General features: G+C 41.3%; 2 protein-coding genes across 2 annotated transcripts; one reads left to right on the forward strand and one right to left on the reverse strand.

Annotated features, from left to right (window-relative positions):
- Window positions 1-1367: 1367 nt before the first annotated feature.
- Window positions 1368-20006, reverse strand: GEMIN5 (gem nuclear organelle associated protein 5). The gene is made up of 28 exons (XM_076350427.1): window positions 19844-20006; window positions 19436-19590; window positions 18708-18889; window positions 18053-18204; window positions 17708-17836; window positions 17383-17515; window positions 16756-16915; window positions 15919-16131; window positions 15069-15154; window positions 14470-14564; window positions 13678-13814; window positions 12419-12492; window positions 11837-12018; window positions 11596-11735; window positions 10966-11137; window positions 10474-10701; window positions 9847-9957; window positions 9264-9392; window positions 8584-8679; window positions 8149-8286; window positions 7449-7596; window positions 7207-7326; window positions 6128-6338; window positions 5241-5498; window positions 4388-4550; window positions 3173-3749; window positions 2648-2744; window positions 1368-1981 (listed from the first exon to the last, which is right to left on the reverse strand). Exons 1-28 carry the CDS (start codon window positions 20004-20006, stop codon window positions 1826-1828), a joined length of 4605 nt encoding a protein of 1534 aa, XP_076206542.1. The 3' UTR covers window positions 1368-1825.
- A 126-nt stretch (window positions 20007-20132) lies between these two features.
- Window positions 20133-27425, forward strand: MRPL22 (mitochondrial ribosomal protein L22). The gene is made up of 7 exons (XM_076350488.1): window positions 20133-20163; window positions 20248-20293; window positions 22214-22349; window positions 24324-24389; window positions 24910-24987; window positions 25834-25903; window positions 27132-27425. Exons 1-7 carry the CDS (start codon window positions 20136-20138, stop codon window positions 27341-27343), a joined length of 636 nt encoding a protein of 211 aa, XP_076206603.1. The 5' UTR covers window positions 20133-20135; the 3' UTR covers window positions 27344-27425.
- The last annotated feature ends 366 nt before the right edge of the window (window positions 27426-27791 follow it).

Genomic DNA, 27791 nt, shown 5'->3' on the forward strand with positions numbered 1-27791 from the left:
AAACAAAAACCTTAAAATTTTTAAAGACTTTATCTTGCATTTTAAACAAAAACAATCCATTATTAGAAGTTGAGGGTTAGAGCTGGTATTTAAAATGCTTGTAAATATTACTTGTTTTTAATTTTTGTAAAATAAATTTTTTTAAACCAGGCCTTGTTTTGGATTTTCCATCAAGCACTAAAATGCCCAAAGTTCAGGCTTTGGAATCTGAATTTGAGCGATACATGTTCAAAGATGCTCAAGTTTCTTTCTTCTTTTACCATTTATGATGTGCTACTGGGGTAGTTCTTAGTAAAATCTGCTTTTGAGCTTATTGTACAGTAGCTGATGAAAATTGAACTTAAGATCTCTTTGTGGGACTTGTATTCTCTTTCTGCTTGTCTCTCAGCACAGTTAGCAGTATTGTGAAGTATTCTATCAGTGCAGCATAGCCACTTAAAGTGACAAATCCATTTTGCTCATCTGTCCTGTGTGAAGTTTTCCTGCTCCATTTAAACTCTAGTGGTTCTTGCTTGAAGTGTAGGAGGGCTGTTTGGTTACGCACTAGCTCCCCTTCCTGGTTTTCAAGTACTTTGTCCAGAATTTAGGAAGTTCAAATTAGTGGCAACAGTTTACCAGATTAACACATCTACAGAAGGATCTTCTTTTAGTATAATCCCTGGCTTTCACCTACTGCTCTTCAAGTTGTTCTGAGCCTTTACTCAGCTTGGAGCAGGAAATCTATCAATATTGGCATTTTGGCTGGAAGAATCTGGAACAGCTCTTGATCTAAAAAATCCATCCCTCCTACTTCTTTTCTTAAACAATAATCTTTATTGTACTTACAAACTTTCTAAATTCACGACCCCCCCCATCCTACCATGAACTTTTCTGCTGCATTTAAAATTACTAAGATAGATGCTATGTTCACTAAGGCTTCTTAGGAAGAGTTAGTTTTTCTAACAAGACAGTCAAAGCCTTTAGGTAAGCTGTAAGACTGGTCAAGATGTTGCATGTTCAAGACTCCAGAATCTAGGATTGTTTTTGGCACTTCTAGAATAGCAGCTTTTCTCAGATTTACCATCACTGTAGCAAAAAGCAGTTTGTTCAGTCACAGGTGTTGCCAAAAACCAGGGACTTCTCTTGACCTAGAGAAATCCCTTATCTCTTGCCAGTCATGCTGGAAACAAACATAAAAGATCTTGCCCGCCCTTTTATGTTGTACTGACGGCTTCACCACACAAAGCTGTCATAGCACACACTCGTTTTATCTACTGATTTTGATTTATGTAGTACATTTAACAAAAAAAAGAAAAAAAAAAAAGGCTTATTTTTAATGCATTTGCCCTTGATTGATACTGTTTTCTATCCATCAAATTAAATGCCAATTCATGGTGGTAGAAGACTTTATTTAAAGGAGGGAAAATAAACTCACAATGCTTTTAAGAACAATACTGGCTTAAGGGTCAGTTTGCTTACAGAAACCATTGTTTTTCCTGGGGGCAGCTACTATTCCTCTGCTGAAAGACTGATATAGCTGCTCAAAACTCTTTCTCTTACATGTAAATAGCAAGAGCTTTCATTAGCATAACTTCCAACAAATAAAAAAAGACTATACAAAAATCCTGTATACAGTTCAAGCCCACAACTTACTGCTTTTCTCATTTCTCATCTCCTTAAGTAGTAGTAGTTGATGACCACAAGTGAGTCTGTATATAAACCTGAGCTTTTGTAGTTTTAGCCAAAATAACCACAGCCATCAAAACAAGTCTTCACTTGAAGAAAGAACAGCCTTGGTGTTAAGTAGCTGTAGGCAGCTCAAGGGAGACAGTTTGGTCTCAAAGTGTCATGTCAAGAACCTCCTGCCAGCCTTTTTGTAAGTATTAGTGCTACCGTGTTTCCTAAGGAGATCCAATGCCTGTTCGTGTAGTTCAGGAGGGCACTGGGATCCAATGTGAAGGAGTACAAGGCAGCACTCCAGCACGTCGGGGAACGGGAAAACCTGCAAAAAGGGAACATGATGTCTACTCTTTCAGTTATAATTGTTCAACTACAACATACTCAGGCAGCCAGCTCTCTAAAGACACTGCTTTGTAGTATCTTTGGAACAGACAGTCATGAGTCAGATGCATTTTTTTCTCTTCTTCCAGCACATTAGCTCACGTTTAACCAGGTTTGCCCCCTCTTACACAACCACCATGATTACCTTCAATTATATTATAGACTAGAGAACAGAGGGGATGAGACAGCCTAGGAAACGCTGTTTTCAAACACGTGATGTGTAGTTTCTACGGTTCCTAATCTATAAAGGCCATTTTATACCTTAAATTTCTGATTTCACTGTTTATCAAAAATGTTTTTGCATACATAATTCTAAGTAGCAAGGGATTACTTTTAAAATGCATGGGAGAAATTCATATAGAATATCCCATTGAGTTCTCCCATGCAGGAGCTTTACCTACGCTTTCCAACTGCACGGAGAAAGTTATGCTTGAAAGAAAAATACCACCCTGATGCCATGTGTCAATTCTCTCTCAAAATTGCCATAGGATCACAAAGAAAGTCACTGTTCCTTACTTTCTCTATGAAAGGGATTCTATGATGAGGCTGCCCTTATAAAAAGGGTCTTTTTTCAGAACCACAATGCCTCTTCTGAAAACTTACTTACCTTTAAATTGTCTGGAAATTCTGCTAGTTTCTGCTTTGCTTTTAGAAGCTGCTTCGTTAGCTCAGGGAGCGTAATTGGTTCCTTTACTTCATCTTTACTGTCAAGAAAAGAGCAGGTGTCATGAGTAACTGTTTTGCTTAAATGACTGCATAGCCCCAACAGGAGAGTTGGACAAGTGTTATACACTCTAGCTCGTTCTTGCCAAAGTCCCAAGTAATTGTTCAACAAAGAGACAGACCTCTTGCATCATGCTTGTCCTTTTCATTATCCTTCCCTTTTCAAGCTGCCCTGCTTATTCACTGTACCAACGCACCCTTTGTACCAGGAAGTTAATCAGCTGTAGTAAGTTTATACACATGGTAGTTCAGCCCCAGGGAAATGCAAGACTTTTGAGCTGTATGTTGACGTGTCCCTGGGTGACAAGCTTGAGATTAAAGGCAATCTGAGCTAAGCAAGAAGTTTGCTGCACAAACACACAAAAAAAGCAATGCTTTTCAATCCATTCATTCATGTTCTGAAGCTTACCAATTCATCTGGTTGCTGTCAGAGCATGGTTTATCTGATTCAGTCTCTGAATTCTGCTGCAGGTTGCTTTCCTGGGTGCTTCCATTTGTGTTTTCCTGGAGATTGTTCCTCTGCTGCTGATGCTGGTGGATCATATCTGCTAAAATCTGCTGGACCTCAGCTATATCTCTCTGGGTGTTCTGTAAAGCAGCAATCTCTTCTGAGAGAAGCACTTCGCAGCCATTCAGTTTTGACTGACTGTCTACTAAATCGACTGAGCTAGTTCTTGAGTCACTTTCTGTCTCGCACCTACGAACTTCAGTTGTATTGCAGAGGTTTTCATCCATCTCAACTGCAGCTTGATCAGGAGTTTCTTCAGAGGAGGATTGACCTGAAATGTAACTCTTCTCAAGAGCTGTCTGCTCACTAGGACACAGCACAGGATCCAAAACAGCCTTTGGCAAGACAAGGGAGTCTTTGGGTGCATTCCACCAGAGGTCATACAGCAGTCCATAAGCCATAAAGCCCTCTAAACTTCTGCAAGCGTTCATGCTCTGAGAATTTGTGCTGTCCAGTTTGTGTCTCAGGTTATCACAGCCTAATGATGAAAAAAGGATTACAATTAGTTCATAGAGATTTCCAAAGAAAAAGACCAGATCTGGTAAATGAACGGCTATCCTGGAGACCAGAGATTTACTCAGATGCTGGCAGAGTGGTACAGGAAGCAGAAAAGCAAAGGCAGACATCTTTGGCATCTATTTAAACACAATACTCTGTTCTAGCTAGCATGAGACTGCATGTTCTCCTCATCTACAGCAAACTTTCTTGGTCCCAAGCTGCACATCAAGATATGTGCATATGCACATGATCGAGAGCCGCAAAATAAATGCACTGCATACTCTGCAGAGGATAAAGGGAAGGGCCAGTTGGAGTGATTTGTAATTATGAGATGAACACAGCTTTCCAATGTTCCCATCTCCCTTACAGAACAAAATTTGCTCAGTTTCCTACATCACCCACACCAGCTGACACTGCTGAGCTTCCTTCCACTATCAGGAATTTTGATCACCCAACAGCCCTTGCACTAGCCAAATTCCACAGGTTTCCATATATATGGGTATGTCTTGCTCCTTCCAAACATTATTATGCCTAGTAATATTAATGGACACACAGCTGTGCTTACAAGGAAGATCCCCCTATCTGTCAGTGCCAGGAGATACACAAAAAGAGACTTACCTTCAGGAAGGATGATACTGCAAATCTCTTGCATCAGAGTGAAGCTACCAGCATCATAACTGCGGGTCACAGCTCCAAGAATACTTTTCACTGCTTCATCCCAGGTAGCAGTCTGATAGCTCAGGGCTGCAAGGGTCAGGTCATGGGAGATATGGAAAAGCACCTACAGGAAGGACCAGACAGCATGATTAATAGTTTTACTGCCAAGTATGAATTACTTGCAGCTTATGACCATTGTGGAAGAGCCCAGAAGCACATGACTTAACCAAAAGCAATTTTAACAACAATGCAATTTACATAGTCTCCTTCACGCAGGAGATAGAGCTCTTTTACATTACTTATAACTGTAAAATCAGCAGCTATGCTTGCATGTGTCCTACTAAACAGATGAGAAGTGGGAGCACACCAAAGGCCAGTGACTCAGTGCGGTCAGAAAGAAGAGCTGCAGGAGCACCAGTCTATGAACAGACCTTCTGAACTCCAGGATATTTTAACAACAAGCAGCCCTGCCTCTCCTAACAGTTCGACATAAAACCTTGAATCACCGCTGAGACTACTCAGCTGTGCCAATCACTCCCACCCAGCTGGCACATCTCAGTGATCTCGGTGCTCATCACTGACACCGTATGTCAGTTCTTACCCTGCGCAGAAACAAATGCAGAAACAAACTGGTGGCTACGCAAACCATCCCAGCTGTCTTATCATCTACTTCTCCCAGACTATAACCTCATCCTGCAGCAGGGTGCAGACATCAGTCCCCTGGGAATGGCTGGCACACCACCACAAAGTGGCTGTGTTTTACTGTGTATGCCATAGTAAGGCTTAGTGTGTATACAGATCTAAATCCATTTACCTGCTTTGGGTGTGTGTTGCTGGTAGAAGGAGGATGCTCAATACTGCGCAGCTGCTCCTGTGCACACGTGGCTTGTTCAGTGGTGTCCATGCCCAATACATTCTGCCACACTTCTGTCACCATCTCAAAAAATGAGGCCTCTCTGTTCAGCTCCCAGCTGTGATAACAGGGAGGCACGGGGCTTTTTCGGTCACAGGGATTTCTTTCACTAAGACACTTGCAAAGCAGTTCGTTAAGGCAGAAAACAAGTCTTTGTCCCTTTAACAAGAAAAAAAAAAAAAAGAAAAGAGCACTGAGCTGCTGCTAAAAGAAAAACAATCCCTTACTGATGACAGCAGGTAGACAAATTTAAGAACATCATGGCTAGCAGCAGCTTGTTGGTGATAGACTGTTTCACAACTGCAGCTACCAAAGAACAATGCTGATAGTCTCAGAAACTCTAAAGGTCAGAAGGAAACCTCAGAACAAGCTAAGCTAGCCGCCTGCTTCTCAGTCCGCACAAAAACGAATTTCTGGATTAAGCCTCCAGCAGATGGACTTACAGTTAGCTCATTTGTTCCTTTAATGTAAACAGCAAGTACTTTCCTTCGCTTCTTTCTTCTTATGATCATTATTACATACTTAAAAAAAAAATCCCACTTTTCTCCACTACCTTTCATATAACTAACAAGCATAGAGCCTGCGTGCCTCCCCACCATGGGCTCTTTGCCTCTGCAAAGGCATGTGCTTTTTTCAGAGGGTCATTGCAATAAACTTCTAGAAAAATATTTGGAGGCAAAACCAGCTCAAAGGACTACCTGTGGACTATTAACATATGGGAAGCGGTGCCAAGCTAATCTGGAGAGAGACAACGCTAAAGAAAGCAGAAAGGAAACGACCAGACTCACAAATAAAGTTTTATGTTGCTGAAGGACTTCCTGAGCTCCCACCCAGTTCCTGGATAATAGCAGGTCTTGGGCACATCTGAAAGACAAAGTTGCTGACAACTTCTCCTCTCCAGATATCAGCGCAAGCTCAGCAGCAGTTTTAAGGGATGTCACATCCCCCTTTTTTGCCAACACTTTAACTGCATCGTAGGGTGAGGAAGCCCCCAAATAACTGAAAAGAGATAAAAGCAAATCAACTTGATTAGTACTAAAATACTGTTCTTAAATTGTATTGCAACACAATGGCACAAACATACAAATGAAGATAAACCTGTATTTTCTACAGGTTCTCAGAGCTCTCATCACTTTGCCTTACCAAAGTTTAATATAGACATACGGCACCTGATCTGATGCAAAGCTACAAAGGGAAAGTCACACAGCCTAATAACCTGGACTGAAACCTCTGGTGGTGTGCATACCACGCATGGCTTGGATGAGAAATAGAAATAAATAGATTCAAGAGACAAAGGTTATATGCAGTAGTTTATCCCTACTGCATTTCTCTGGATTTCATCTGAATCCTTTCACAAGTGTGAACACCCTCAAAAATGCCGGAACTGAAACCAGCATCAAGCAAAGGACACTATTCCAGATAAAATATTGCAAGTGTTATTAGTAATTTTTGGTAGTCACAAATTTGAAACACTCTACTTGGAGGAGGGTAACCCAGTGATTAGATATTAGCTAAGGCCTCAAGAAACTCAAGATGAACTGTTGCACTGCACATTTCCAGTGGAAAGGCTGGAAACATCACGTAGTCTTTTCGTATACATCCTAATCTTAAGCCTTGCTAGACTAGTTTTCAAAGACTTCCAGTAATGTCTATGGAAAGAGGCGGCTCTACCGTAGTATGGCATTTGGATCTTCTGCTCTGAACTGCCCTCTGGAGCTTCTAGAGGGAGTCTAGTGAGATCAGGCTCAGAAAGCACCTTAGACAAATAACGACCAGACCAGTTAACAGATTTCAGCTGCTACAAACCCAAGAACCTTCTTTATTTCAGGCATAGAACCAATTCTGTCTTCTTCCCAGTAACACTCACCATTTGGCGGCCATGGAATAATGACCATCTTTCTCTAACAGAGCTGCCCAACTGGTGTAGAGATCCCTCAGAATTGGATCTTCTGGACGCAACCTGGCCTTAGCAATTACAATTGCTTCTCTAATGCACATAAGAGAAACCAGATAGAAAAGTTAATTGACCGTGCACAAAAAGTGAACCAAAATGTCAGATCTACCCCACTAGAAAACAAGAGCAAATCCTAAACATAAATATACAGCAACCTGTAAAAATGGTTCACTTTCAGGAGCTCAACAGCCTCACACACTTTATGGATGGACAGGAGATGGGAGGCAGCTTTCACATACTGCTCCTGAAAACACAGCTGCTTCGCAAAGGCTTCTACTGTCCAAACCCAGGCCTGATATCCAACTGCAAAAGAGAAGGCAATACAATTGGAGGCAAACTTTTAAAACTGGAAGAATTCCTGTGGGATGACATCATCACTGGTTTCTTCAACATATACCTCTTTTCTGCCCCAGATTAGTTTCTTGTTTCTTAACCATCCTAATACAAGTCAATGCGGGAATGGAACAGGGCAAAGCTAGGGCTTGAACACGACTGTAGGACTTCACTACCAGTAAAATAACTTAAAAGCGTATTTAAACCAATAGCAAGCTGGAAGGACTGCTACATATTACAAAGAACCAACTTTGTGCTTGGAAGGATGGGCCTGCTCCTTCAAGAAGTCCCAAAGGAGACCACTCTACTCCCTGCTATCCCAGCCTAAGGGTGCTTGTGGAAACATCCAGGTCTTTGTCATAAACAGGATATGTTTTGTGTTTGATTTTTGTTACCAGGCAATTAAAGAAGCAACTTCCTCCCAGTCTCGAACAATCGTGAGTTTCCAACCCAGAACAATCAGAATGAGGCTAACCTTGGCAGCGAATTCCATCTGCTTATGTGTTACAAGAGCAAACATACCCATAGGTGAGATTGCTACCAGCTGGTCTGTTAGCTCTCCCCTCTCAGCAGCTGCCTGGAGGACACCCTTCATATCTCCTTTCCACAACATGAGCTGCTGAAAGAGCTCTGGATGCCCGTTCTCCAAGTGATGTTTTCCTGTTGGAAGCAAACACACTTCCTATCAGCCTCAGTGCAATAGCATTATTTGCCATAGTAAAATAACTTGGCAAAAGTGAGATTATTCTAGCTTAAGGTATTGCAGGTTTGCATCTGAAAGATGTAAAAACTATTTGGGAAAAGTATGTCTTGTCTTCTTCGCACATAGACCTGCATTCTTAATCCTACACTAATCCACAGTAAAGAAGATGCAAGTATTTTTCCCAATTTGTTTTCTCCTTGAATATAACAGTTACAATGGACATATTGGCAAAGTGGATTCATTATTCCACTTACCTTCCACATCAATCATCTTGTGCAGAGAAGCCCTGTCTGTGAACAGCCCCAAGTGGATGCGATCCTTGAGGTCAGGGGACACATCTTCATTATTATCTAAACCAGGTAAAAAGAATGAATATTTAAGATCTGGTACAACATTAGGAACTGGGACCTGCCAAGTGGCTGTACCACTCCATTACACTCAACTGTTGGCAAATATTTATGTCTTCTACTTTCTTTCCTGTACAGCAGATTTAACAATTTGCAGATCAACGCTTAGAACTTACATCTCACTTTGATTAGAAGGACCATGTTTGTACAGAACATTTATTCAAAATCAAACATAGCACATTCCTTTGCATGCTCTAAGGAACAATACTGCGAGAATACAAACGTCTCCCTCATAGCTTATTTTCTCCTGTCCATATTATACTTCTGAAGGTGAAAAACACTTTGCACGTATGCAGACAGTTCTACCCTATCTCCACAACATAGGATCCTACTCAAAACCTGTCTGGAGTGGCTACAGAGCGCTGAAACACTGCAAGAGAAGTTCGATAAGAGACCACAACTAGTCACACACTTTGATAAAGATTTAAAAAAAATAATGCCTAGTGGTCAAAGTCAAGTCCTTGGACACATGCTTCTGAATACTTTAGAGCACCTACCCTCTAAGTATTTTAGTTTTAGACTGATACCTTTGGTTTTCAGACATGTAGCCAGCCTCAAGCAGTCCTGATGCAATTCATCTTTTGATCTGTGATCCATGAATGTGCTGAAGGGTAGAATAGAACGAGGCTTCCTCTTCTTCAGAGAGGCATCAGGAGCTGGAAAATCAGACACATTTTAGTCACTGCTGCACGGTTACAAGAGTCTCCTACAGCAGAACTCTCCAACGTATTCCAAAACCCCCTCTTCCTCACACAGAAAAACAAAAACCAGATGCTCAAGTGCCACATGCATCTCTATTATGCAACTCTATTATGACTTTTGAATACTGATCACTTTGCGTATTTTTCCGCCCATCTTGCCTGGAATGAAACTAGCAACTAAAAGGCAGTATCTAAGCCCACATTAAACAACTACTCAATTGACTTGAGAAGCAGGGCAAATAAAAGAAGCAGCAACTTAAAACATTTAAGAGATTTTAAAAGCACGCTCTTCTTTCTCTGGCACTTATTTGGTGTCACATTAGGAAGGGAAGCTGCAGCCAAACAGAAGCCTAGAATGAGGAACTCTGCCTTGATGCAGGACTGTTAAAAGTCCCTGAAACATACTAACTCGGTTTTTCTTTAGGTGGATCCTTTTTCACAGGAGTGGCTTTCTGGGTCACAAAAGGCTTTGGCAAGAATGAAGAATAATCATATGCAGATGTAGATGTATCCTTGGACACTGTGGAGGTAAGTGATAAAAAAAAAGGAAAAACAATATATGGAAAAGCCCATAGCAGAATACTTGACATATTCACATTCCATTACATTAATTTCGAAATATAGAGAAATCAAGCTTTGCTTTGCCATAGAACTTCACAGCTTTTTAGGGAAAGGAAATACTAAGAAAACATTACAGAACTGTCAGAAAGTTAAATAAGATGTCAACAGACACTAATGAAGGTCCACCAGTATTATAAGATTTATCACCAGAAGGCAACATTGATCAAAAATGACATGGTTTCAAGCCAAACACAGTAACTTTACTTGTTAGGCCATAATCTTCTTATTTAAAAGACAATTAATCCCAAACTAGTTTAGAAAATTATGAAAGGCATTCCAGAACCGTGTTTCCTTCAAGTGGACTACTTCAATAAAACCGTATTATGACAAAATCTACATGAAAATATTAAACTTGGTGATGCTCTGAGGGCTAAACAGTCTGGGAACCATTGAACTAAGATGATTTGATTATTACCAGTCACGGAGACTTTATCAGGCAACTCTGCCTCCTGAGCTTCTTTTTCTCCTTCATGGTCTGACACTCCATTTTCCTCTAGCAACATTTCCTTCGCGCTCTCATCTCCATTTACGGCATCACTTAGATCCTGCTTGGCTGGACTCTTTCCTATAGGCTTTTTCTTCTTCTTGGTTTTGACTTTTGGTTGCATACTTCTTTTTTTCTCTAATTCTATACTCTTTTTGCCTGTAAAAGGTTGCAAAAGTTACCCTGATATTATCTGTAGAGATTTTTAGTGTATCAGCTGTCTGTCTCTCAAGATCAACATTTAGTTTCCAAATAAGGATACGACTCAATTTAAACCTAGAGACAGTTTATTCCTGAAGAGGTAGCAGGCAGATTTGGAATTCAGCATAAGAACTTATCATACCATTTCAATGTGGCAACCCTCTCTATTTCCAAGCTCCAACATCATCTTCAGGAAAGGATCTTCTGTTTGAATATACTTACCCTGAGGAGGCCGTGTATGCTCCTGCTTTGAGATGTGCCATTTGTGAACAGAAAAATCATCTGCTCCTGTATAAACAGAATCTGAATCCACTGGTGACCACTGGACACTCAGCAGCCGGCCCTGGTGCCCTCGGTAGTTGCAGAGTGGCTCTTCCTTCATAACATCCCATACCTTATAAACAAGAAAGAAATCCAATTACTCAGAAAGTCCCATCTTCCCCTAATAGTCTGCATTTTCTCTTCAGTGATTTGCACTTGTAGGAGCTTCTCTTTTAGGGCGTTTGCACAGGTATTTCAAATACCAACATGCAAATGGAGAAAATTCAGGGCTTCCTTTGTTTGCATCGATACATTTGCATAACATCTTTCTTTTTTAAGGATCCAAAAGTGCTAATATTAAAACGATAATGACTGAACTTAGAAATCAATTCGCAAGTCGCAAAAAACATGGATACCTGCCTATCAGGTATCCAGAACCAGGAGATGGTTACCAAGGGTAAATTTGCAGTACTTCAGTAGTTCATCTCACAAAAGAAGCTTTGCTGTTTAGTCAGCTTATTTCTAGAACACTGCAGAATGGATGATTTGAAACTAAAAGGAATACACTTCTGAGTGGCTGTGGAGCAATACCTGTGCAGTGCCATCATAGCAAGCAGATACCAATCTTCCCTCATGGTGGGGGCTCCAAGAAAGACTTGTGATTTTAGCTGTGTGCCCAGCCAGCGTTCGAAAAGGCTCTGTTATTGTCAAAGGACTTTCCGACGTGCTCTCTGAAAGAAAAAAGAAAAGGATCAAGTATGGCCAGCAAGACAAACCAGGAGTAAACGAAAACAAGATGCCAAGAATTGGAATATAATCTGCAAACCGTTACCTACGACGCTCTTCAGATTATGCACATAAATAGTAGCATTGATTGAGCCTGAAGCTATCAAGTAACTCAGCTCTGGCTGGCTCCCGTGCTCATGATGCCAACGAATAGCGTTAATCAGTTTATGATGTTGCTGGATAGTGCAGAGCAACTTCAATTCTGGTGCCTGAAATATTTCAATTGAGCTGAAAATGTAAGAACAACACTGTAAGAAATCCACCAGTCAGTGAAAATGGGATTTTTTCTTTTCATTATCCTGCATGAGAAGAATGACAGAACATGAAACAGAGTAACTAAGTTTTTCTTTTCTGGATTCAACTCAAACCCTTTCTTAGTACATCAGCAAAAGTGCGTTTTAACCATGAGTGGATCCTTGAAAAATAATTTAACATGATGATGTGGATCCTCCATGCCAAGAGCAGCTAAATCAAGTAACAACAAGGAATGCTGTATTATCACAATTCAAATACATTGGCAGTGAAAGAACAGAGACAAACCAGGGCAACAAAAAGTACGTTTGCTTCACTACAGTGATTCTAGTCAGGATCAACACATACACAGCCTTAACCTACAAGTGAAACATACCCATCTTCATTGCCAAGAGCCAAGAGTTTGCCATCTGGTTTCCAGCTGATCTCTGTACGTGCAGGCAGTTTGTGCTGTAAAAAGAAGACACAACTATTGCCAAAAACTATTAAATCTCTCTTGCATACATTCAACAGAACAAGACTGGCAACTGCACAGGGTTGCAATTAGTCTGCAAAATGAAAGTCACAGAAGGGTCCACTGCATTTTGTAGCAGTGACATAAGCTTGAGCAATGAAGAAGGACTGAATGAACGGATGCGAGAACCAGTGATTCTTTGTATCAGTTCAGTGAAATGTCTCAAAGGAAGTTTGTCTGGATTCCAACAGGACCGTGACGCTCGATCCCTTTATGCTCCTTGGAAAGTCCCAGGCATTGCAAGCAAATTCTATCATCTTTCAAGAGAAATCAAAAGTTTACTTGTAATTATTTCTATTCCTTCTAATTCAGATGAAAGCTACGTACAATTTAGATGCCTAAAAATGATCGTTTCATCGCCTGTGACATTAGTCTCTTAACCCCCAGTGAGTCTTCTACTCAAGGAAGAAGCCAAAACCCAGCTGACATAAATCAATATAGTTTGATTGACTTCAGTTGACTTACGCTGACTTAAAGCAACTGAAGATCTAACCCACTTCACTTCTTTTGTACTTTCAACTAAGAAATGACCGATCATACTTGAGAAGATGTTGTGGTCAGTTATCACCAACCACACTGCATTAGCTGCAGTGTAAATGGAAACAGACTCCTGCAAAATCATGACTGCCTTTACTGCAACATTTATTTAAAAAAGTTAACGTTTGAAATGAGAACTAGAGAAGTTGAGGTAGTTAACTCACGCATGCCCACCATGCAATCCAAGCTATGACTTTATTCAGGATATTACTTGAAGTGCTTTGAAACTGAAAAGCTCTGTATGAACTAATTATTTTAAACAGCCACACACAGCTTTAAAAATCAAACTCTATGCGTCAATTTTTCTGGTTAAGTAAATTACACAGTAGAAAATTAAGTAACTGATGCCAGGAACAGACTGGGGGAAAAAAAAGACCCTTTTTCAGAGGCAAACACATAAACTGTTTAAATAGTTTGAGTCAATAAGTGTCTCTGAAGTTCACCTGTGGAGCCTGTGGGTTTCAAATTTTTTATTTGTTACAAATTCATCATGAAGGCAGAATCAGAAACCTACAACTACAAGCCCATAGAAACTATGACATAGTTACCACGAATCCATAAAAAAAACCCCAAATCATACTCACTTTGATTGAATTAGTGTCTCGGATGACTTTGTTGATGTCATTTGCCTCTCCATTAAGCTTCCAGGGGTTGTGTTGAAAAACAATACCTTCTCCAGCACAACTATATAAAGTTACAGAGGGCTGTTCACCTTCTCCTCCTATCAAACAGCGAAAAAAACCCTAAATATACTATGTTCTCCATCAGTCTTAGCAGAAGTAATCACTGCCACTATAAATCAAAACATTATTTTAAAAGGCTATATACATGCTTCGATTGCCCCTGATCTGGCAGCAAGAAATTCTCACAACACAGTCCTCTGAAAGGACCTCTCTTTTCTACCAGTAGATCTCTCCATAGCACAATCACTGCAAGCATTAAAATTCCCTTTAAAGTTTGGTCCTTAAAAAATTCAAGTTGTGTAAGAAGAGCTAATGGAGCTGTTCCGTTTAGTTCAAATGGTAGAAACCTACTTCTGGAGCTAAGGAACCCATATCTGATCCGACGCAGTTACTGCAGGAAGTCTGTGCAGACACTTACTGGTCTGTAATACCCAGAGGTAAGCGCAGAGGTGTAGTATTCCACTCCCACCTATTTCCTGAAGCTACTAGAATTCAAAAACTAGAAGAAATTGTTTTGCTCCCTTGCAAAACTATTAACAATTCCTCAAGCAGAATGCATTCTTAGCTGCTAGAAAGGATTGCTACCAAGCAAATGGGGCTCCTTTTCCTAAGAAGGGAGGGCATACCAACTTCATGCCATCTGTGTGCTCTGCATGGATGACCTACTTTGTCACAAGGCGCTGGAAGACTCACCAGAAGACAGAGGAGGAGTTGGAGGCCCCCAGGCTAATGTGTACACAGTCTTCTTGTGGTAAGTACTGGAGATCTGAGGTGGCTTATTCTTAGCACTGGACAGGAAGATAAGGAAGGAGGGGCAGTCAGCTTTCAGCAAAGGGAAAACAAATTTAAAAAATTCAAAAAAATTCAAAGCAACATATTTCCAGTGGTGAAAACAGACACCATGTGCTATAACATACTAAAGCAATGGCTCAACCAAGCCTTCTTTAACTTCTCCTGTAGGAGACTACTAAAAACATAACAAAACTGTCCTGATGACCTGCACCTGCATGTTGCTCTTCATTCTCTGAAAATGTCTTTCTGGCTAAAGTTTTCCTTGACTGATATCCTCCCACAGATGATCTCTGGTCATGCAATTTGAGTAAGATTACCTCAGAAACTGCCAGACATAACGAAGAGCTGAAAAGGCACTGAAAATCGAACTGTTTCACTAGTTTTAATTTAATCCTACTCTTGTCTAATAGTAGAGATACCTCAGGAAAGACCACACCACCTATGCATGGCAACATGCCAGCAGGATCTGACACTAATGAATTTGAAAGCTACTTTCTTACCTGCTGGAGAAGGTGTCAAATATGCCAACTTTTCCATCATCTGTTCCAAAAGCCAAGCAGCCTTCCTTAGTTGGATGCCAGGATAACTGCAAGCAAAACAGAAAGAGACCCATAATGACACAAGCTACAGACACTTTATTTCTAAATAATAAACAAAAGGAAAACGCTGAAACTGATGAGCAAGCACCATCCCTTATACCCACCCTTCCAACTACACCCACTTGATTTGATCACGCCGCTCTGAGTATCACAGGCTCTCCCCCTACCAGCTATTGTGGGATAAGATGAAAGGGACTAAAATCATTAAAATACTATTTGACATCTACACTACAAAATAGAAGCGGAGAATATTGTAGGATGGTAAGAAAACTTTCGGTGTGAACAAGAATAACTACCATGTTTTACTGCTGCCAGCAATTTTACCAGGCAGTAGCCTCTGGCCAACTGCTGGTCAAACCCAAACTGAATACGTCCATGTTGGTTTTCGTGCATGTCAAACTTCCTAGCAGAGCAAGGGAAACCATGGATGAAGCAAGGAAGGATCGCAAAGGAGGATAAAAGTGAAAAAGTAATGTAACAGCCAGCTGGACTTCAGCTGATTATCACTAAATGTAATGCAAGCATCTAGGGCTGTAAAAAGGTCTAAAAATTTGTTGCCAGATTCTGAAATGTATTGCATACCAAATAAATAGAGTACAAAAGGAACAACTTGGCTTTACATATCTTTAGTTGGGAAAAACCTTCTTCAGAGTGAAAGAGAAAGAAAGATTTTCTTGAAAGAAAAAAATGGAGTGAAAAGAAGAGAAAAGGCAAGGGAAAAAAAAAGGGGGGGAATCAAAAGCACACTTACTGCTGTAACCTTGGACTTTATGCTTTGCCAGAAGGTTTTAACATCATAAATATTGTTCATGGACAAAGTATTCCACACCCGGATCATGCTGTCTCCAACACCGATGGCAAGACAGCCTGTGTCCACAGGGGAGAAGGCAAGACTATAGACAAATCCCCCAAGCGAGGGCATGGTCCAGCTGCAATTGAGAGTTGATAGGTCCCAGCACTTCACCTGAAGAAAATTTAAGGAACAAGGAACTGTTAAACATAGAGTGACTGGTGTGACAAGGAAAAACAAAGCATGAGTGAGACGAAAAATCGAAGGATCTAATTCAAGGCTTGACATAGTATGTGATCTGCACCCAGAGGACTGCATGTCACAGACAGGGCTGTACTAGTTGGAAGACTGTAATGGAATGGACCAGATGACTGTATTTTAATACTGTGGTCCTCTTCTGACTTCAAAATAGGAGGCACTCTGCTACCTGTAAAAGGCAAAAAGTTAAAAAGAAAAAAAGCTTTAGTTTGTACAAATAAACGATTTTAAGAAGGAAAAGTAGGCCTTTTTAAAATGAAACATACAGGAAAAAGAGATGGTAAGATCCCTTTATTAAATGCTTACCATTCAAGTCCAGAACGTCATGATCATTCACTCCACCGTGGTAAGAGCCTGAGCTTATAAACTAACAAAAATCTACACAACCTGTGCTCAGAACAAATTTTAAGCAACGATGTTATAAAATGCTGCAATAAACCCACTTCAGGAGAAAATCTGTGGCCCTAAAAAGGGTAGCCTTGCTCAGTTAAACTGTATAGGTACTTCTATTTTTATGTTAATTTTATAAATGGTTCTTACATCTCTGTCCATTGAAATGGAAAACAGGAGCTCTTTGTCTTGACGCTTCACAGAACACAGATTGAACACAATACGGGAGTGATTTTGTCCTTCCGAAGATCCTAGAAGTGTCCACTTGCGTTTTCCAGATTGGGTCAAATCCCAGAGTAGCAGTTCTCCTCTGCAAAATTTAAAGTGTGTACTTCATTGTTCACTTCAAAAGAATAATATAGGCTATATACGGACTGTATTACGTGTATACATGCTGCAAGAGTAATACAGCTAGACACACATGCACTACATGCGCCTATGCACAGATACACACACACAACCACCACCCTGCAAATGATATCCGTAGATATCCACACTGAAAACTGACATGTCATTTTCTCCCAGTAGATGGGCAAAAATATAGTTAGTACCATTAGCAGTCAATATTCGGTTAGATTATCAGACAAATTATGGGACAAATAGTAGTTTTCTAGAAGTCTGAACTCCCACTTTAACTCTCGGCCTGTCTTCTCTCCAGTTATACCCGGAAGGAAGGAGGAAGGGAGTGTCAACGTTTCCTACCCGGTTCTTCCTTAAGTATTAATAAATGAATCTGCAGTTACTGACAGTACCCAGGCTGCTGTGTGCCCTACTTACCCAAAACAGCTGGAGACAATTTCTGTGGAACGGCCAGAAGGCCAGTGAACAGTCAGCCAAATGCGCTCTTTAACAGCAGGATCAACGGCTCCACCTCTTCTCTTCGTGGGTGGCAACTTCAAAGTCATTACACCTATGGAACCAAGAGGGATCATCTAGACCTAGTACATCAAAATTCTGAGAGAAAAAGAAGTCCTGCGAATCTGAAGCTTTAAGTACGCTCCCCATGCTTTAAACCATCAAGTTAGCAAATGAAGGCTGCTGTTAGAGAAGACCTCTTCCACCATATTGTTATTGTTTATCTCACATTATTAATCTTACTTACTTCTGCCTCTAGTACAGCTCCATATGCGTATGGTCTGATCTTTGCTTCCCGAAGCCAGGTAACAACCTTTCTTCGTGGTTGTGTCCTGTGTCAGCTCCCCGTTCGGAACTTTGCCTTCCTCTGAAGGAACTACTGAATACCATTGAAGTCACGTTATTATACTTTAAAATTCAAAGCTTTATAAAAATTAACTGAAAATACATTGATTTGTATCAGAACACACTTTATTGAACTTATCAGCTGCCTTTGCTTAGCTGCTGACTTTCTATGAGGAATTCGGTTCTCTAGAAGGTCATTTATATGAACTAAAAATCACTTCACAAACTATTGATCGCTTCTACGTACCTTGGAGCTCATCTTGCCAAGCAGGTAACCTTTCTTCACCAGGCACAGGGCACCAGGCCAGACAATGTATTTCATCGTCATGGCCTCTTAGCCGATGAAGTACTTCTCTTTTCCTGCTGATATCAATTATAACCACCATGCCATCCCTGTACCTAAAAATAGAGATTTAAATTAACGAAGAGATTCTTGGATCCTTGTGGAGTAACATCTGACTCGATTTCCGAGCTCTTTACCAGGATCGCTATCCCCATATTACAGAGAGGGGAGCCGAATCACAAGCAGCAATGGGACTAGCAGACTAAGGGTCCATGGGAGCTCCAGTACAGCACCGGCGTACCTGCAGCTGCCTTTTCAAGAAGTGCAATCAGTACGTTGGGCTTCAAGAATGACAGCAATTCATTAGTAATACAGCTTTCAGTCAAGTCTAATTAAAACCCAACAGTTTTAAGAAACTTCAAAGATGCAAACCAAACCTGGACCCTTACATTGTTATAGATTTCTGTGTCTTGCAGGTCTATTATTCAAATCTGAATGTTATTTCTAATTTAGTTGTATAGCAAAACCTCTTAAAATTAACCTTACAACTGTGTAGCAAAAATTCACAATAAGGTTCTTGCAGAAGAAGAATAGAAAACAAAACGTAATGAGTATTTACCCAATCGCCACCAGGTTTTCATGATGAGGAGAACAAGTGAGACAAAAAATTGTCCGAGGCTCTGGGAAAAACTGCTGGCTGTCACTTCTGTTGTGCCAGTAACAAACAATTATACCTTTTTCATCACCGGATACAATCAGATCTTTCACAAGAGGCGACCAGTGCAACGCTGAGATCGCGTTCTGAAGAAAGAGAATTGAATACGTTTAGAGCTGTCTTACCACTGTCTGACACAGAGTAACAGGCAGAAAATAATCTGCGAGTACTCCCCAGCATCAGCTGAGTTTGTTCTAAAGTGTTTCAGTTCTTTTGGGCTTTGGCACGATTGACATATTTGCCGATATGGTGTCCTGAGCCACAGTAGCTGTTCAAATGTACGTCCTTAGTCTGTCCTGTGTGGAACAATAACTTGCCGAAAAGATTTTAAGCGAGCTGGGTTAAGTGGCAACGAGGACGCACTGCGAGCATACTTGCTTACTGAGGCTTTGATGGTAACCAACAGCTTATTAAGGTGACGTAGCAACGCCGCAGACCTAAGGCTAGAACAAAAAGCTGGCCAGAAGCATTCAACGGTTTTAATTTCACCAGTTTGAAACTCACCTTTGCTAAAGTAACACCACCCTGCTTCGTGTGCAAGACCTAAAAAACCCCACCTCACCCCACCCCGTGAGTTCCTTCTGTCTCACCCTCTCCGTCCCCGCAGCGGTGGCTCCCGGTGGGCTCCCTACCTGGTGCAGGCTGTACTCCCCCACCGGAGCCAGGGCCTCCGTGTCCCAGATTTTGACGCTCCCGTCGTCGGAGCTGCTGGCGCAGAGGCCGCTCTGCCCGGGGCAGTGGCAAAACGCGAACCCGGAGATCCTGTCCGTGTGCCCGATGAGCTCTCCTGCACCGACAGCAAGAGACCGCGACGGGACCCTCCGTGAGCGCACGGCACCTTCCTAAACCCGCCGCCTCCTCCCCCCCCCCCCCCGGGGCTCCCGCCGTCCCCCACGTGCCCGAGCGGCGCACGGCGGCTCCCGGCGGAGGGGCGGCCCCGCGGGGCCGGGACGCTCCTATAAAAGGCGGGGGTCGGGGCAGGGGCCGGGGGGGGCTGCCGGCAGGCCCGGGGTCCCCGCAGGAGCGGGTCGCGGCATTACCGTAAAAGGCGGGGGCGGCGGCGCCGCCGCCGACATCCAGCAGGCAGACGCGGTGCCTCGCCGCGAAGCCGAAGAGGCGGCCATCGCTGCTCGCGTCGCTGCAGCGGCTGCTGTACCAGTTGGGCGAGGCGGGCAGCACCCGCACCCCCGCCGCCGCCGCCATCGCCCCGGGCCGCACCTCCCGCCGCGGGCGCGGCCGCCAAGCGCCGCGCACGCCGCCGCAAACCGTCGCAAACAACGCGCCACGCTGCGCGTGCGCCGAGCGCGCCTGCCGTGAAGCGAGGCGGGGAAGATGGCGGCGCGGTGGGCGGTCGGGGCGGGTAAGTCTGAGGGTATGGAGCGGAGCGCTGGTTTTGGGGGCTCTCGGCTGCTGTTTCCTTGCTCACTGTGCTGTTTCCTTGCAGGTGGCGCCTGGGTGTGCGGTCTCCTCGGCTGGGCGCGGCCGGAGAGGTGAGTCTGGCTTTGCTGTGGTCCTGGAGAAGGGCCGTTCCGCCGTTCTGCCGGTGCCCCGGCAGCGGGACTCGGGCGGCCTCGCTCGGGGAGTCTCCGGGTCTGGAGGCTCCCCGGGTAACCTGGCTCGGCCTTCTCGCTGGCTTCTCGCCCTGCCCCGGAGCTGTGGGGAACAGGTCGCTCCGTGCCGCCGTCTCTCTGTATACTTGGAGACTGTGGCATGATGGAGGTGTCTCTCTCTCCTGACCCCTTTCTGTCGGGCATCCAGATTTCCTCCGGCTTTGTGGTGCAGGTCACGGTAACATAGTACCTGTTGCTCCCCTCTACGTTCTCCCCAGTCATTGCTCTTCTGTAGTTGGCTGGTCTTTCCTCTCAGTCTGGAGGAATGGCAGAGTTGTGCTGGGGGAGCATGGGTCACTGCTGACTGTATCCTTGACTTCAGAAGAAAGGCTGATGTAGATTCTCAAAGTGCAGAGCTTTGGTCTCTGCTAGAGCCTGTGAAGGTAAATTGCAGAGACCTGTGTCGCTGAAGGAAGAAGAAATAGGCTTGTGTGGCCTGTGCTTTGCTTATTGCCTTGCAGTTGAACTGAGTTACATGCTCATCACTTGTTTTATTCAGTTCTTCTGGTCTGTGTGTCTCCCACTCAGTGCTTATGCATGATTCTTTCTAGAAAGGTGCTCAGCTCTTCCCTGTTCCCCTTACCCATACATAATGTACTTTTGTTGGTTGCCTATCACTGTTTTCTTTTGCTTACAATGTATTTGTGTACTCTTTCTTTTCCTAAAGTTATGATAAATAGAGTTACTCTTCGCAGAAAGTTGGATTTCCTTAAGATAGAGGGAATGTAAGATTCCTTAGTTTGTCAAATGTATTAATGTGTTCTGCTGATACCAAGAAGATAATACTTAATTCATTATAGCTTAAGCTGTTAAACTGCAAAATTATATTCATGTGCTTGTCAAATATTTTCTTGTATTAATCGATGATATTATGTCTGGTGATGATGAATTGTTGTCTTCATGAGTGAAATTTTTAAGTGTTAAGCAAATAAACCAATTTTGGTAAGTATCTGAAAAAATATTCCATAACATTTAAATTTGTATGTTATGCTACCCCCTGTTGATAGCAAGTGAAAACTTTCTAAGGTGTACAATGTCCTCTTGAAACTAATCAACGTGTTCTGTTTGCCGGTTGTTCTTAAAATGCTTTGTACAGTTTGGCTACCCACACAAAGCCGTTCAAGCCTTAGTAAAACTCACAGTATCTGGTCTTGAACTCATCTGTTTCTTGTAGCTATGAGTGGCTGCCCAGTACTGCTTTATCTAGTCAGCAGGGAGCAAACTGTAGCTTGTTTTTTCTGAATCCGAGGTGAGTGAACTGACTGAAAACTAGAGGTTTTTTGCTATCAGCTATGTTATATTGACCTGATTGCATTTTGAAAGTAGTTTAGAATATCTACCCTTTCAAATATCAGAAGGGATGAAAATTTATAAACTTCTAATACTCAGTCCCTTGAAAAACTAGAAATTTTTGCTGCTAAAAGATCTCGTTGGTAAGAATTAAATAAGTATTGGCCAGTCTTGGAAAAGATCTAGATTGTTTTTGTGAGTAATGAACCCCGCATAAGAACAAAGAGGTGATTGTGTCTTTAAGCGTCCCCATATTGTCACACAATGTAGAACCTCACGCTATACAAGTGTGAGTTATGGTTCATGGTTTGCCTTAGGAAGCCTGAGGCTTCTCCTTGAATTAAAAAGCCCTTTCAACGTAAACTGTAGAGGACTTGAACAGTTTTATTTTGTGAGTAGCCAAATGGGTCAGTTCTCTTTATCAAGACAGGTAAGTTCACAATTTTCCAGCTGAACTGGGCAGGGACAAAGAACTCGTGTTCAGCAGCAGACTGTGGTCTTGTCTTGCAGGTGGCTAGCATCCAGTAGCCTTTTTCCTCTGTCATGCATCCACACAAGCACATCTCTGCAGAAATCTGGGAAGTGGGAGAAAAAGAACAGGATTGTTTACCCTCCGCAGCTGCCTGGAGAACCTCGCAGACCAGCTGTAAGGATACACCTGTGAATTTCCTTACCTGCTTATGTTTAGCAATTTCTGGGCAGATTGTCAGTCTCTGGGTGACTCCACAAAGCACTAATTTGATAGCTTATTCATTTGTTACTTAAGATTTTAGTCAGTTTGGCATATTTATATTGTAAAAGTTAACATCACTTTGAATGTTTTCCACTTCTGAATTATATTGGAGCTTCAAGTTGCTTCTAGCTGATCACCTACCTGATACGTGATGTGAACCGCAAAGGTGCCATCCTCTGTAGAAGTCTCTGAACTACAAGGAGGTAGAAGTTACCAAAGATGTATCATTATACACTTGTTCTGTTTGTACTGACAGTAAATAGCTAGAGAAGAACATGATTGTATTGTTGCTTCTGTGCACAAAGATATAAATGTAACATTCCTTGAGTAGCGGAACTAGCGGTGCCTGTTTGATGTAGGTACAATAGAGTGCACGCTCTTTTAATTTCTTAACTTCTCTGCATTATAGATTCTCTGAGGTCTGATAATGTGTTGCCTCTTGCTGTGGCCTCTCTTTAATGAAGCTATTCAGAGGTTGTTTTCTGTCATAGTGGTTGCTTGAAATGTTTAATATGGACTGAGAGGTTCTCAAGTTAGGTGGGGAGAGACATGCGAGCCAGATGTGGCATATGATTGCAGGAGGGTTTTTTTTTCTCTTAGGAAACCATTTTATACTGTACAGTGGGGTTGTTTCTTCAGTCTGTTGCACAATAACTTGTGTTTTACTGAACCATAAACTAAAGCAAAGAATCTAAAATCCTTTTGTTACCTGTATGCTCAGTGTAGGGCCTTCTGCTGGCCATTCAAGACAACTTTTGGAAAAGTCACCATAAGTAACATAGCCGATTTTTTAAATGCAGTCATAACAGATGAGTTTTTGATAACAGCAGGTTTATGCCTGTTTCTCCCTGTCCCCTCTTATTGATCCTTCTATAACTGGGAAGTACAGTTAAATGTGAACAGAAACAAGTCTCTTAAATTAAGTCACGCATGAAAACTAAGTATTGTGTATTTGATCACTGAAGGGACTAATCAGTGCCACTTTCCCTATGCCACAGCCTAGGAGAATTTTAGGTGAATTCTTCAGTATTTCCTCACTCTCGAACTGATATTTTGGAATCCCGTTTTCATAATTGTTCTTCACTGGGAATTAATGTGTTGTGGCCTCTGTTAGGCACACTGCTCAAAGTAAAGTATTTGCATGCCAAAAGAATAGGGGTTTTTTGGACGTGTGCTTTTGTGGGCCATGAGCATTTATCGCTTCTGTGAACATTATGGCCTAGGATGTAGAAATACATGCTGTGTACTGTGCTGACTAATGCAATATATGTGAAAATGCAGTTATCGACCAACTCGCTTATTAAATCAGTTTTTTACCCGTTCATAAAGAATGCCATCTCTTTCAAAGTTGTATTGATGTTAAATTTTACTAGCTAGTTTTGGTCCCTGTTGGTGCAGTAATAATGTTAAATGGGTCTTTGGAGACAGCTCTTCATGCCAATCAGACTTGAAACCCTCTTCACTTCTGAAGAGCTAATTAAGTTCATTCTTGTAATATTGTTTAGTTGCTATACCAGTAAGTTGACTTGACAGCAGAGTAATGTTTTTAAGACTGAACGGGCATGTCAGTCTCAGACTGCTTCAAAAGGTGGGGAGGAGGAAAGGAAAAGATGATTAAAAAAATCTTCTGATTATCCTTTTCAGGGACTTCTGTTTATAAACTAATTCTCATAAGATTGTATTAAAATTTTCTGTGTGCTAGGTACTTTTTTTATAATGCTTTCAGTTTCAAATGTCAAAGATTTGCCTGATTTGGTATGTTCATGGTATAGCAGGGGGAGTCATTTTATTTCTAGTAAGGATATAGATTGTGGAGCAGACATGTATGCTCAATTCTTGCTTTCACAGCAAAATTACTGGTCCTCTAACTTTTTTTTTTACACCTAGGAAATATATCACTGTCGGAGGGAAATAAAATATAGCAAAGATAAGATGTGGTATCTGGCAAAACTGGTAAGCAAAAAGTACTTTGTACTGTATTTGTTAGAACGCAAAATTTAATTGCTGTGTTTGCCTGAACAGCCTAGTTCAATCACAGTCTAATCAGCATCTTCATAATAGAGTCCTGGGGAAGAGCATGCATCTGTTCAAGCGAAGAGCTGTTTGTAGTTTGGTTTAGCTGCTTTATCCTAGTACGCTCTCAAATGTGTACTCAGGATCATATGCAGATTATGCAGCGTGGAAGAATTTTCGTGTTGGTTTCTGCCTAGTAGTAGATGGCAAGGGGAACTTGGAAGGATAGTAACGGGCTGTTTTTCTCTTTAAGAAAAAAATTGAATGTTTTATCAAGATTTATTCAATATTTAGCTCAGAAGTTCTGTATGTAAGATATTACATTGAAGAAATGGTAATTAAGGAAACTGAAGGGGTTTTTTGTTCTTTGTAATGGCAAAACAATTTAAATACTGTCTTCTGAATAAGAGAAGGGAAATACTTGTAATTGCAGAAGTTAATTTTAACACTTTGATTGCAGATAAAAGGAATGTCCATTGATCAGGCTCTTGCTCAGTTGGAATTTAATGATAAAAAGGGAGCAAAGGTGATCAAAGAGGTATGTAGTAGTAGTATTTAACACTCCTGGTTTCAAGAAAACTTTTAAAATCAATACCTATCGCCAGAAGTTTGGAGATGTTTCTATTTCTATGTTTTTCTATGTTTCTATTAAGCCTGTTGGGAGCACATTCAAACAACATATTTTTGTAGTAGTTGTGTAATGCAACTTACGAATATGCAGAGGTCACTTGTGCTGGCTGTTTTAACTTGTAATGACAATAAATTACGCATGGGTACCCTCTCTAACAACACTTGGTGCTAAGTTCATGGTAATTAATGCAGAATCCTTGTCACTAACAGCTGCTACATCTATGTGTTTTGGTTCTTAAAATCGTAAGAGTTGAACAATATCATCAGGGAAAAGACTGAGTTCTGTGAAGGCATGAAAGCTTTTCATACACTGTAGTTCTTAGGAGTCTCAAATTACTCATTTTCTTAGCCAAAGCATTGATTTCTGGCATAATAATGACAAAGAAGTATCCTGTATTAGCTGAAAATATTGAATGGCCCGAGTTCATTTTGCCCACCTTGGAATTTGTTTCTAGTCTGATGCCTAATTACAAAGGTCCATGGATGAAAGGCTGATGCGTGCTGGTGGGAACCATCTTTTCCACTCCCTTTCCTCCCAATAAAATGTAATAAAGTTGTCCTGAAGCTTTTCAGTCTGTATGCAAAGAACATGCTTATGTAAAAGATGTCTGTCTTTTTAACAATTTTGATCTCTATAGAACACTTTTTCTGTAACTGACTTAAACTTGCAATTTCTTCCATGTTATCTAGAGATAAGAAGTAGCACTGCTTAAATTCCTACTTAGTATTTCCATTTCTTTTCCTTTTGTTACAGGTTCTGTTAGAAGCTCAGGAAATAGCAGTAAGAAATCACAATGTGGAATTCAAGTCAAATTTACATATAGGTACATTTTTTTTCTTATTTTAGTGCAGAAAAATGTCATCCTACCCTACAAAAAAGTTTTATCCTTAATAAGGTTTTGTTGCTTCAAATCAGCAGAAACGAATAAAGTATAGTTTCTAGTAAACTTAAAGGCGTGTGCTTCCGACTCGCAGCACAGCTGAAGTTAGTATGATGGCTGAAGGCTCAACCACCACTTTGTTACAGTAGGCGTCTGGCTGGTGTTCTTCTGGCATCTGCTGGATGCATTGTTTTTAAGATGCATTCCTCCAAGAGTGGAGTTTCTGCTCCCTATGTGAAAAGAGAAAGTCCTGAAGGGAAAGATGCCTGACATGATTATGAAAGACTAGACAACAAAAAGCAATCTGTTACTACTTTTTAATGTTGCCCGTGAACGTAGATGCTGGAAGCTTTGTCTGTGGCTAGTACTACTAGCTTTGCAGGATCAGAATCTAAACTTCTGTTAGAAACAGTATAAAAGTAATTGAGTATTGACAGTAGACTTCTTCTTAAAAAGGCTTTGTTATAGATGATTACAGGATAAGCTTGTAATAACTACAGCACTTTCTTGCCTAGAAAAATGTTAGAAATGTTTACTTGTAGGTGTTTTTTAGGCCCAAAGAAAAAAAATTCCCATTTTGCCAAATATGGTATAAATGTTATTAAGCTGACCTCATAAGCTTAAAGTAACCTGGTTTGTAAAGCAGGTTTGATTAGAATTCTTTGGAGCCTTCCAGGCCTCTGCCATAAGAAGGTTTATCTGCTAGTGCAGGACTAGATGTGTAGATAATGAAAATACCTGTGATGAATGCAATAAAGGGAGAAAGGAGGGAAAATGAAGTCTGTAAGACTTCTACAGGAATTCATGAGACAAACTACTGAAAAGCAATGGAATTAATACCACCTTCAGAAGAGCTATATAATCTAGTAAGCGCTCAGCGTAGCTTCCTTTAGATTTGTCCTTTACTATATATTTATCTTCGCATGCATGCTTTCTAAATTCACCTTTTTGGTGCTCCTGAAGAGTGTTAATTCAATTCACGGGTTCCTCTATAGCAGTAATCTGCTAAATGTAATAGAAGAAAGATGGAGGAGAGGATCCCGAATAGACTTAACTTGTCATATGCAGTCATGAAAAATACACTGACAAGACAGTGTTTCAGTTGCGGATGTGTGGTAGCTTATTCTTGACTGAATAGTCTTCTTTTCCCGCCCCCACCTTTTTCCTTCAGCTGAGTCAATGACGGGCAGAGGCCGTTACATGAAGCGGATTCGTTACCATGGCAAAGGCATGTTTGGCATCATGAAAATCGTCAGGTGCCATTACTTTGTGAAGTTGGTGGAAGGTCCTCCTCCTCCTCCGGAGCCACCAAGGACTGGTTTTGACCAAGCAAAAGAATACGTGCAGCAGCTGCGAAGTAGAACCCTTGTTAACACACTGTGACAAACTTTTGTGACTATATAGGTATTTCTTGTTTGACAATGTAATTATATAAAAGACTAATTAAAATCATGTTTTAGTTATATCTTTGGTGCTGCTGGAGCTGGATGATGCAAGAATGATCATAAGCTTTTTTCTTATTTGTCAAGCCATAGGTATGGAAAAATCTTGGAAAAGCAGCAACAGATGTCACTTTTTCTGAGTTACTTGGACCACAGCATCCAAGCTGTACCCTGGATTATCATATCTAGAACATACGGTGCCGTTATAAAGCTTGCAAGGAGCTGTGTTGTCCTCAAATTCATGCAGCTGTCTTTGTTATGTATGGTTGGGTCTTTTATTGTAAAAATATGTGCTTGACAGTCACGTTGCAAGATCAAGACTTGGACTAAAATTACTAAAATTTGGCATCTTAAAGTAGCTACAACAGTGGAACAAAACAAGCAACAAT

Source organism: Aptenodytes patagonicus, chromosome 12 (assembly GCF_965638725.1).
Source record: "Aptenodytes patagonicus chromosome 12, bAptPat1.pri.cur, whole genome shotgun sequence".
Lineage (NCBI taxonomy): Eukaryota > Metazoa > Chordata > Aves > Sphenisciformes > Spheniscidae > Aptenodytes > Aptenodytes patagonicus.

Excerpts from the sequence above, each read along its gene's own strand:
- GEMIN5 (XM_076350427.1), bottom strand. The coding sequence starts at position 20,006 with ATGGCGGCGGCGGCGGGGGTGCGGGTGCTGCCCGCCTCGCCCAACTGG. Across the intron at positions 15,155-15,918 it reads TAAAGTCCAAGGTTACAGCA|TTATCCTGGCATCCAACTAA; the intron begins GTAAGTGTGCTT and ends TTTTGCTTGCAG. Across the intron at positions 4,551-5,240 it reads GCAACACACACCCAAAGCAG|GTGCTTTTCCATATCTCCCA; the intron begins GTAAATGGATTT and ends TCCTTCCTGTAG.
- MRPL22 (XM_076350488.1), top strand. The coding sequence starts at position 20,136 with ATGGCGGCGCGGTGGGCGGTCGGGGCGG. Across the intron at positions 20,294-22,213 it reads GGCTGGGCGCGGCCGGAGAG|GTGGCTAGCATCCAGTAGCC; the intron begins GTGAGTCTGGCT and ends CTTGTCTTGCAG. Across the intron at positions 24,390-24,909 it reads TGTGGTATCTGGCAAAACTG|ATAAAAGGAATGTCCATTGA; the intron begins GTAAGCAAAAAG and ends CTTTGATTGCAG.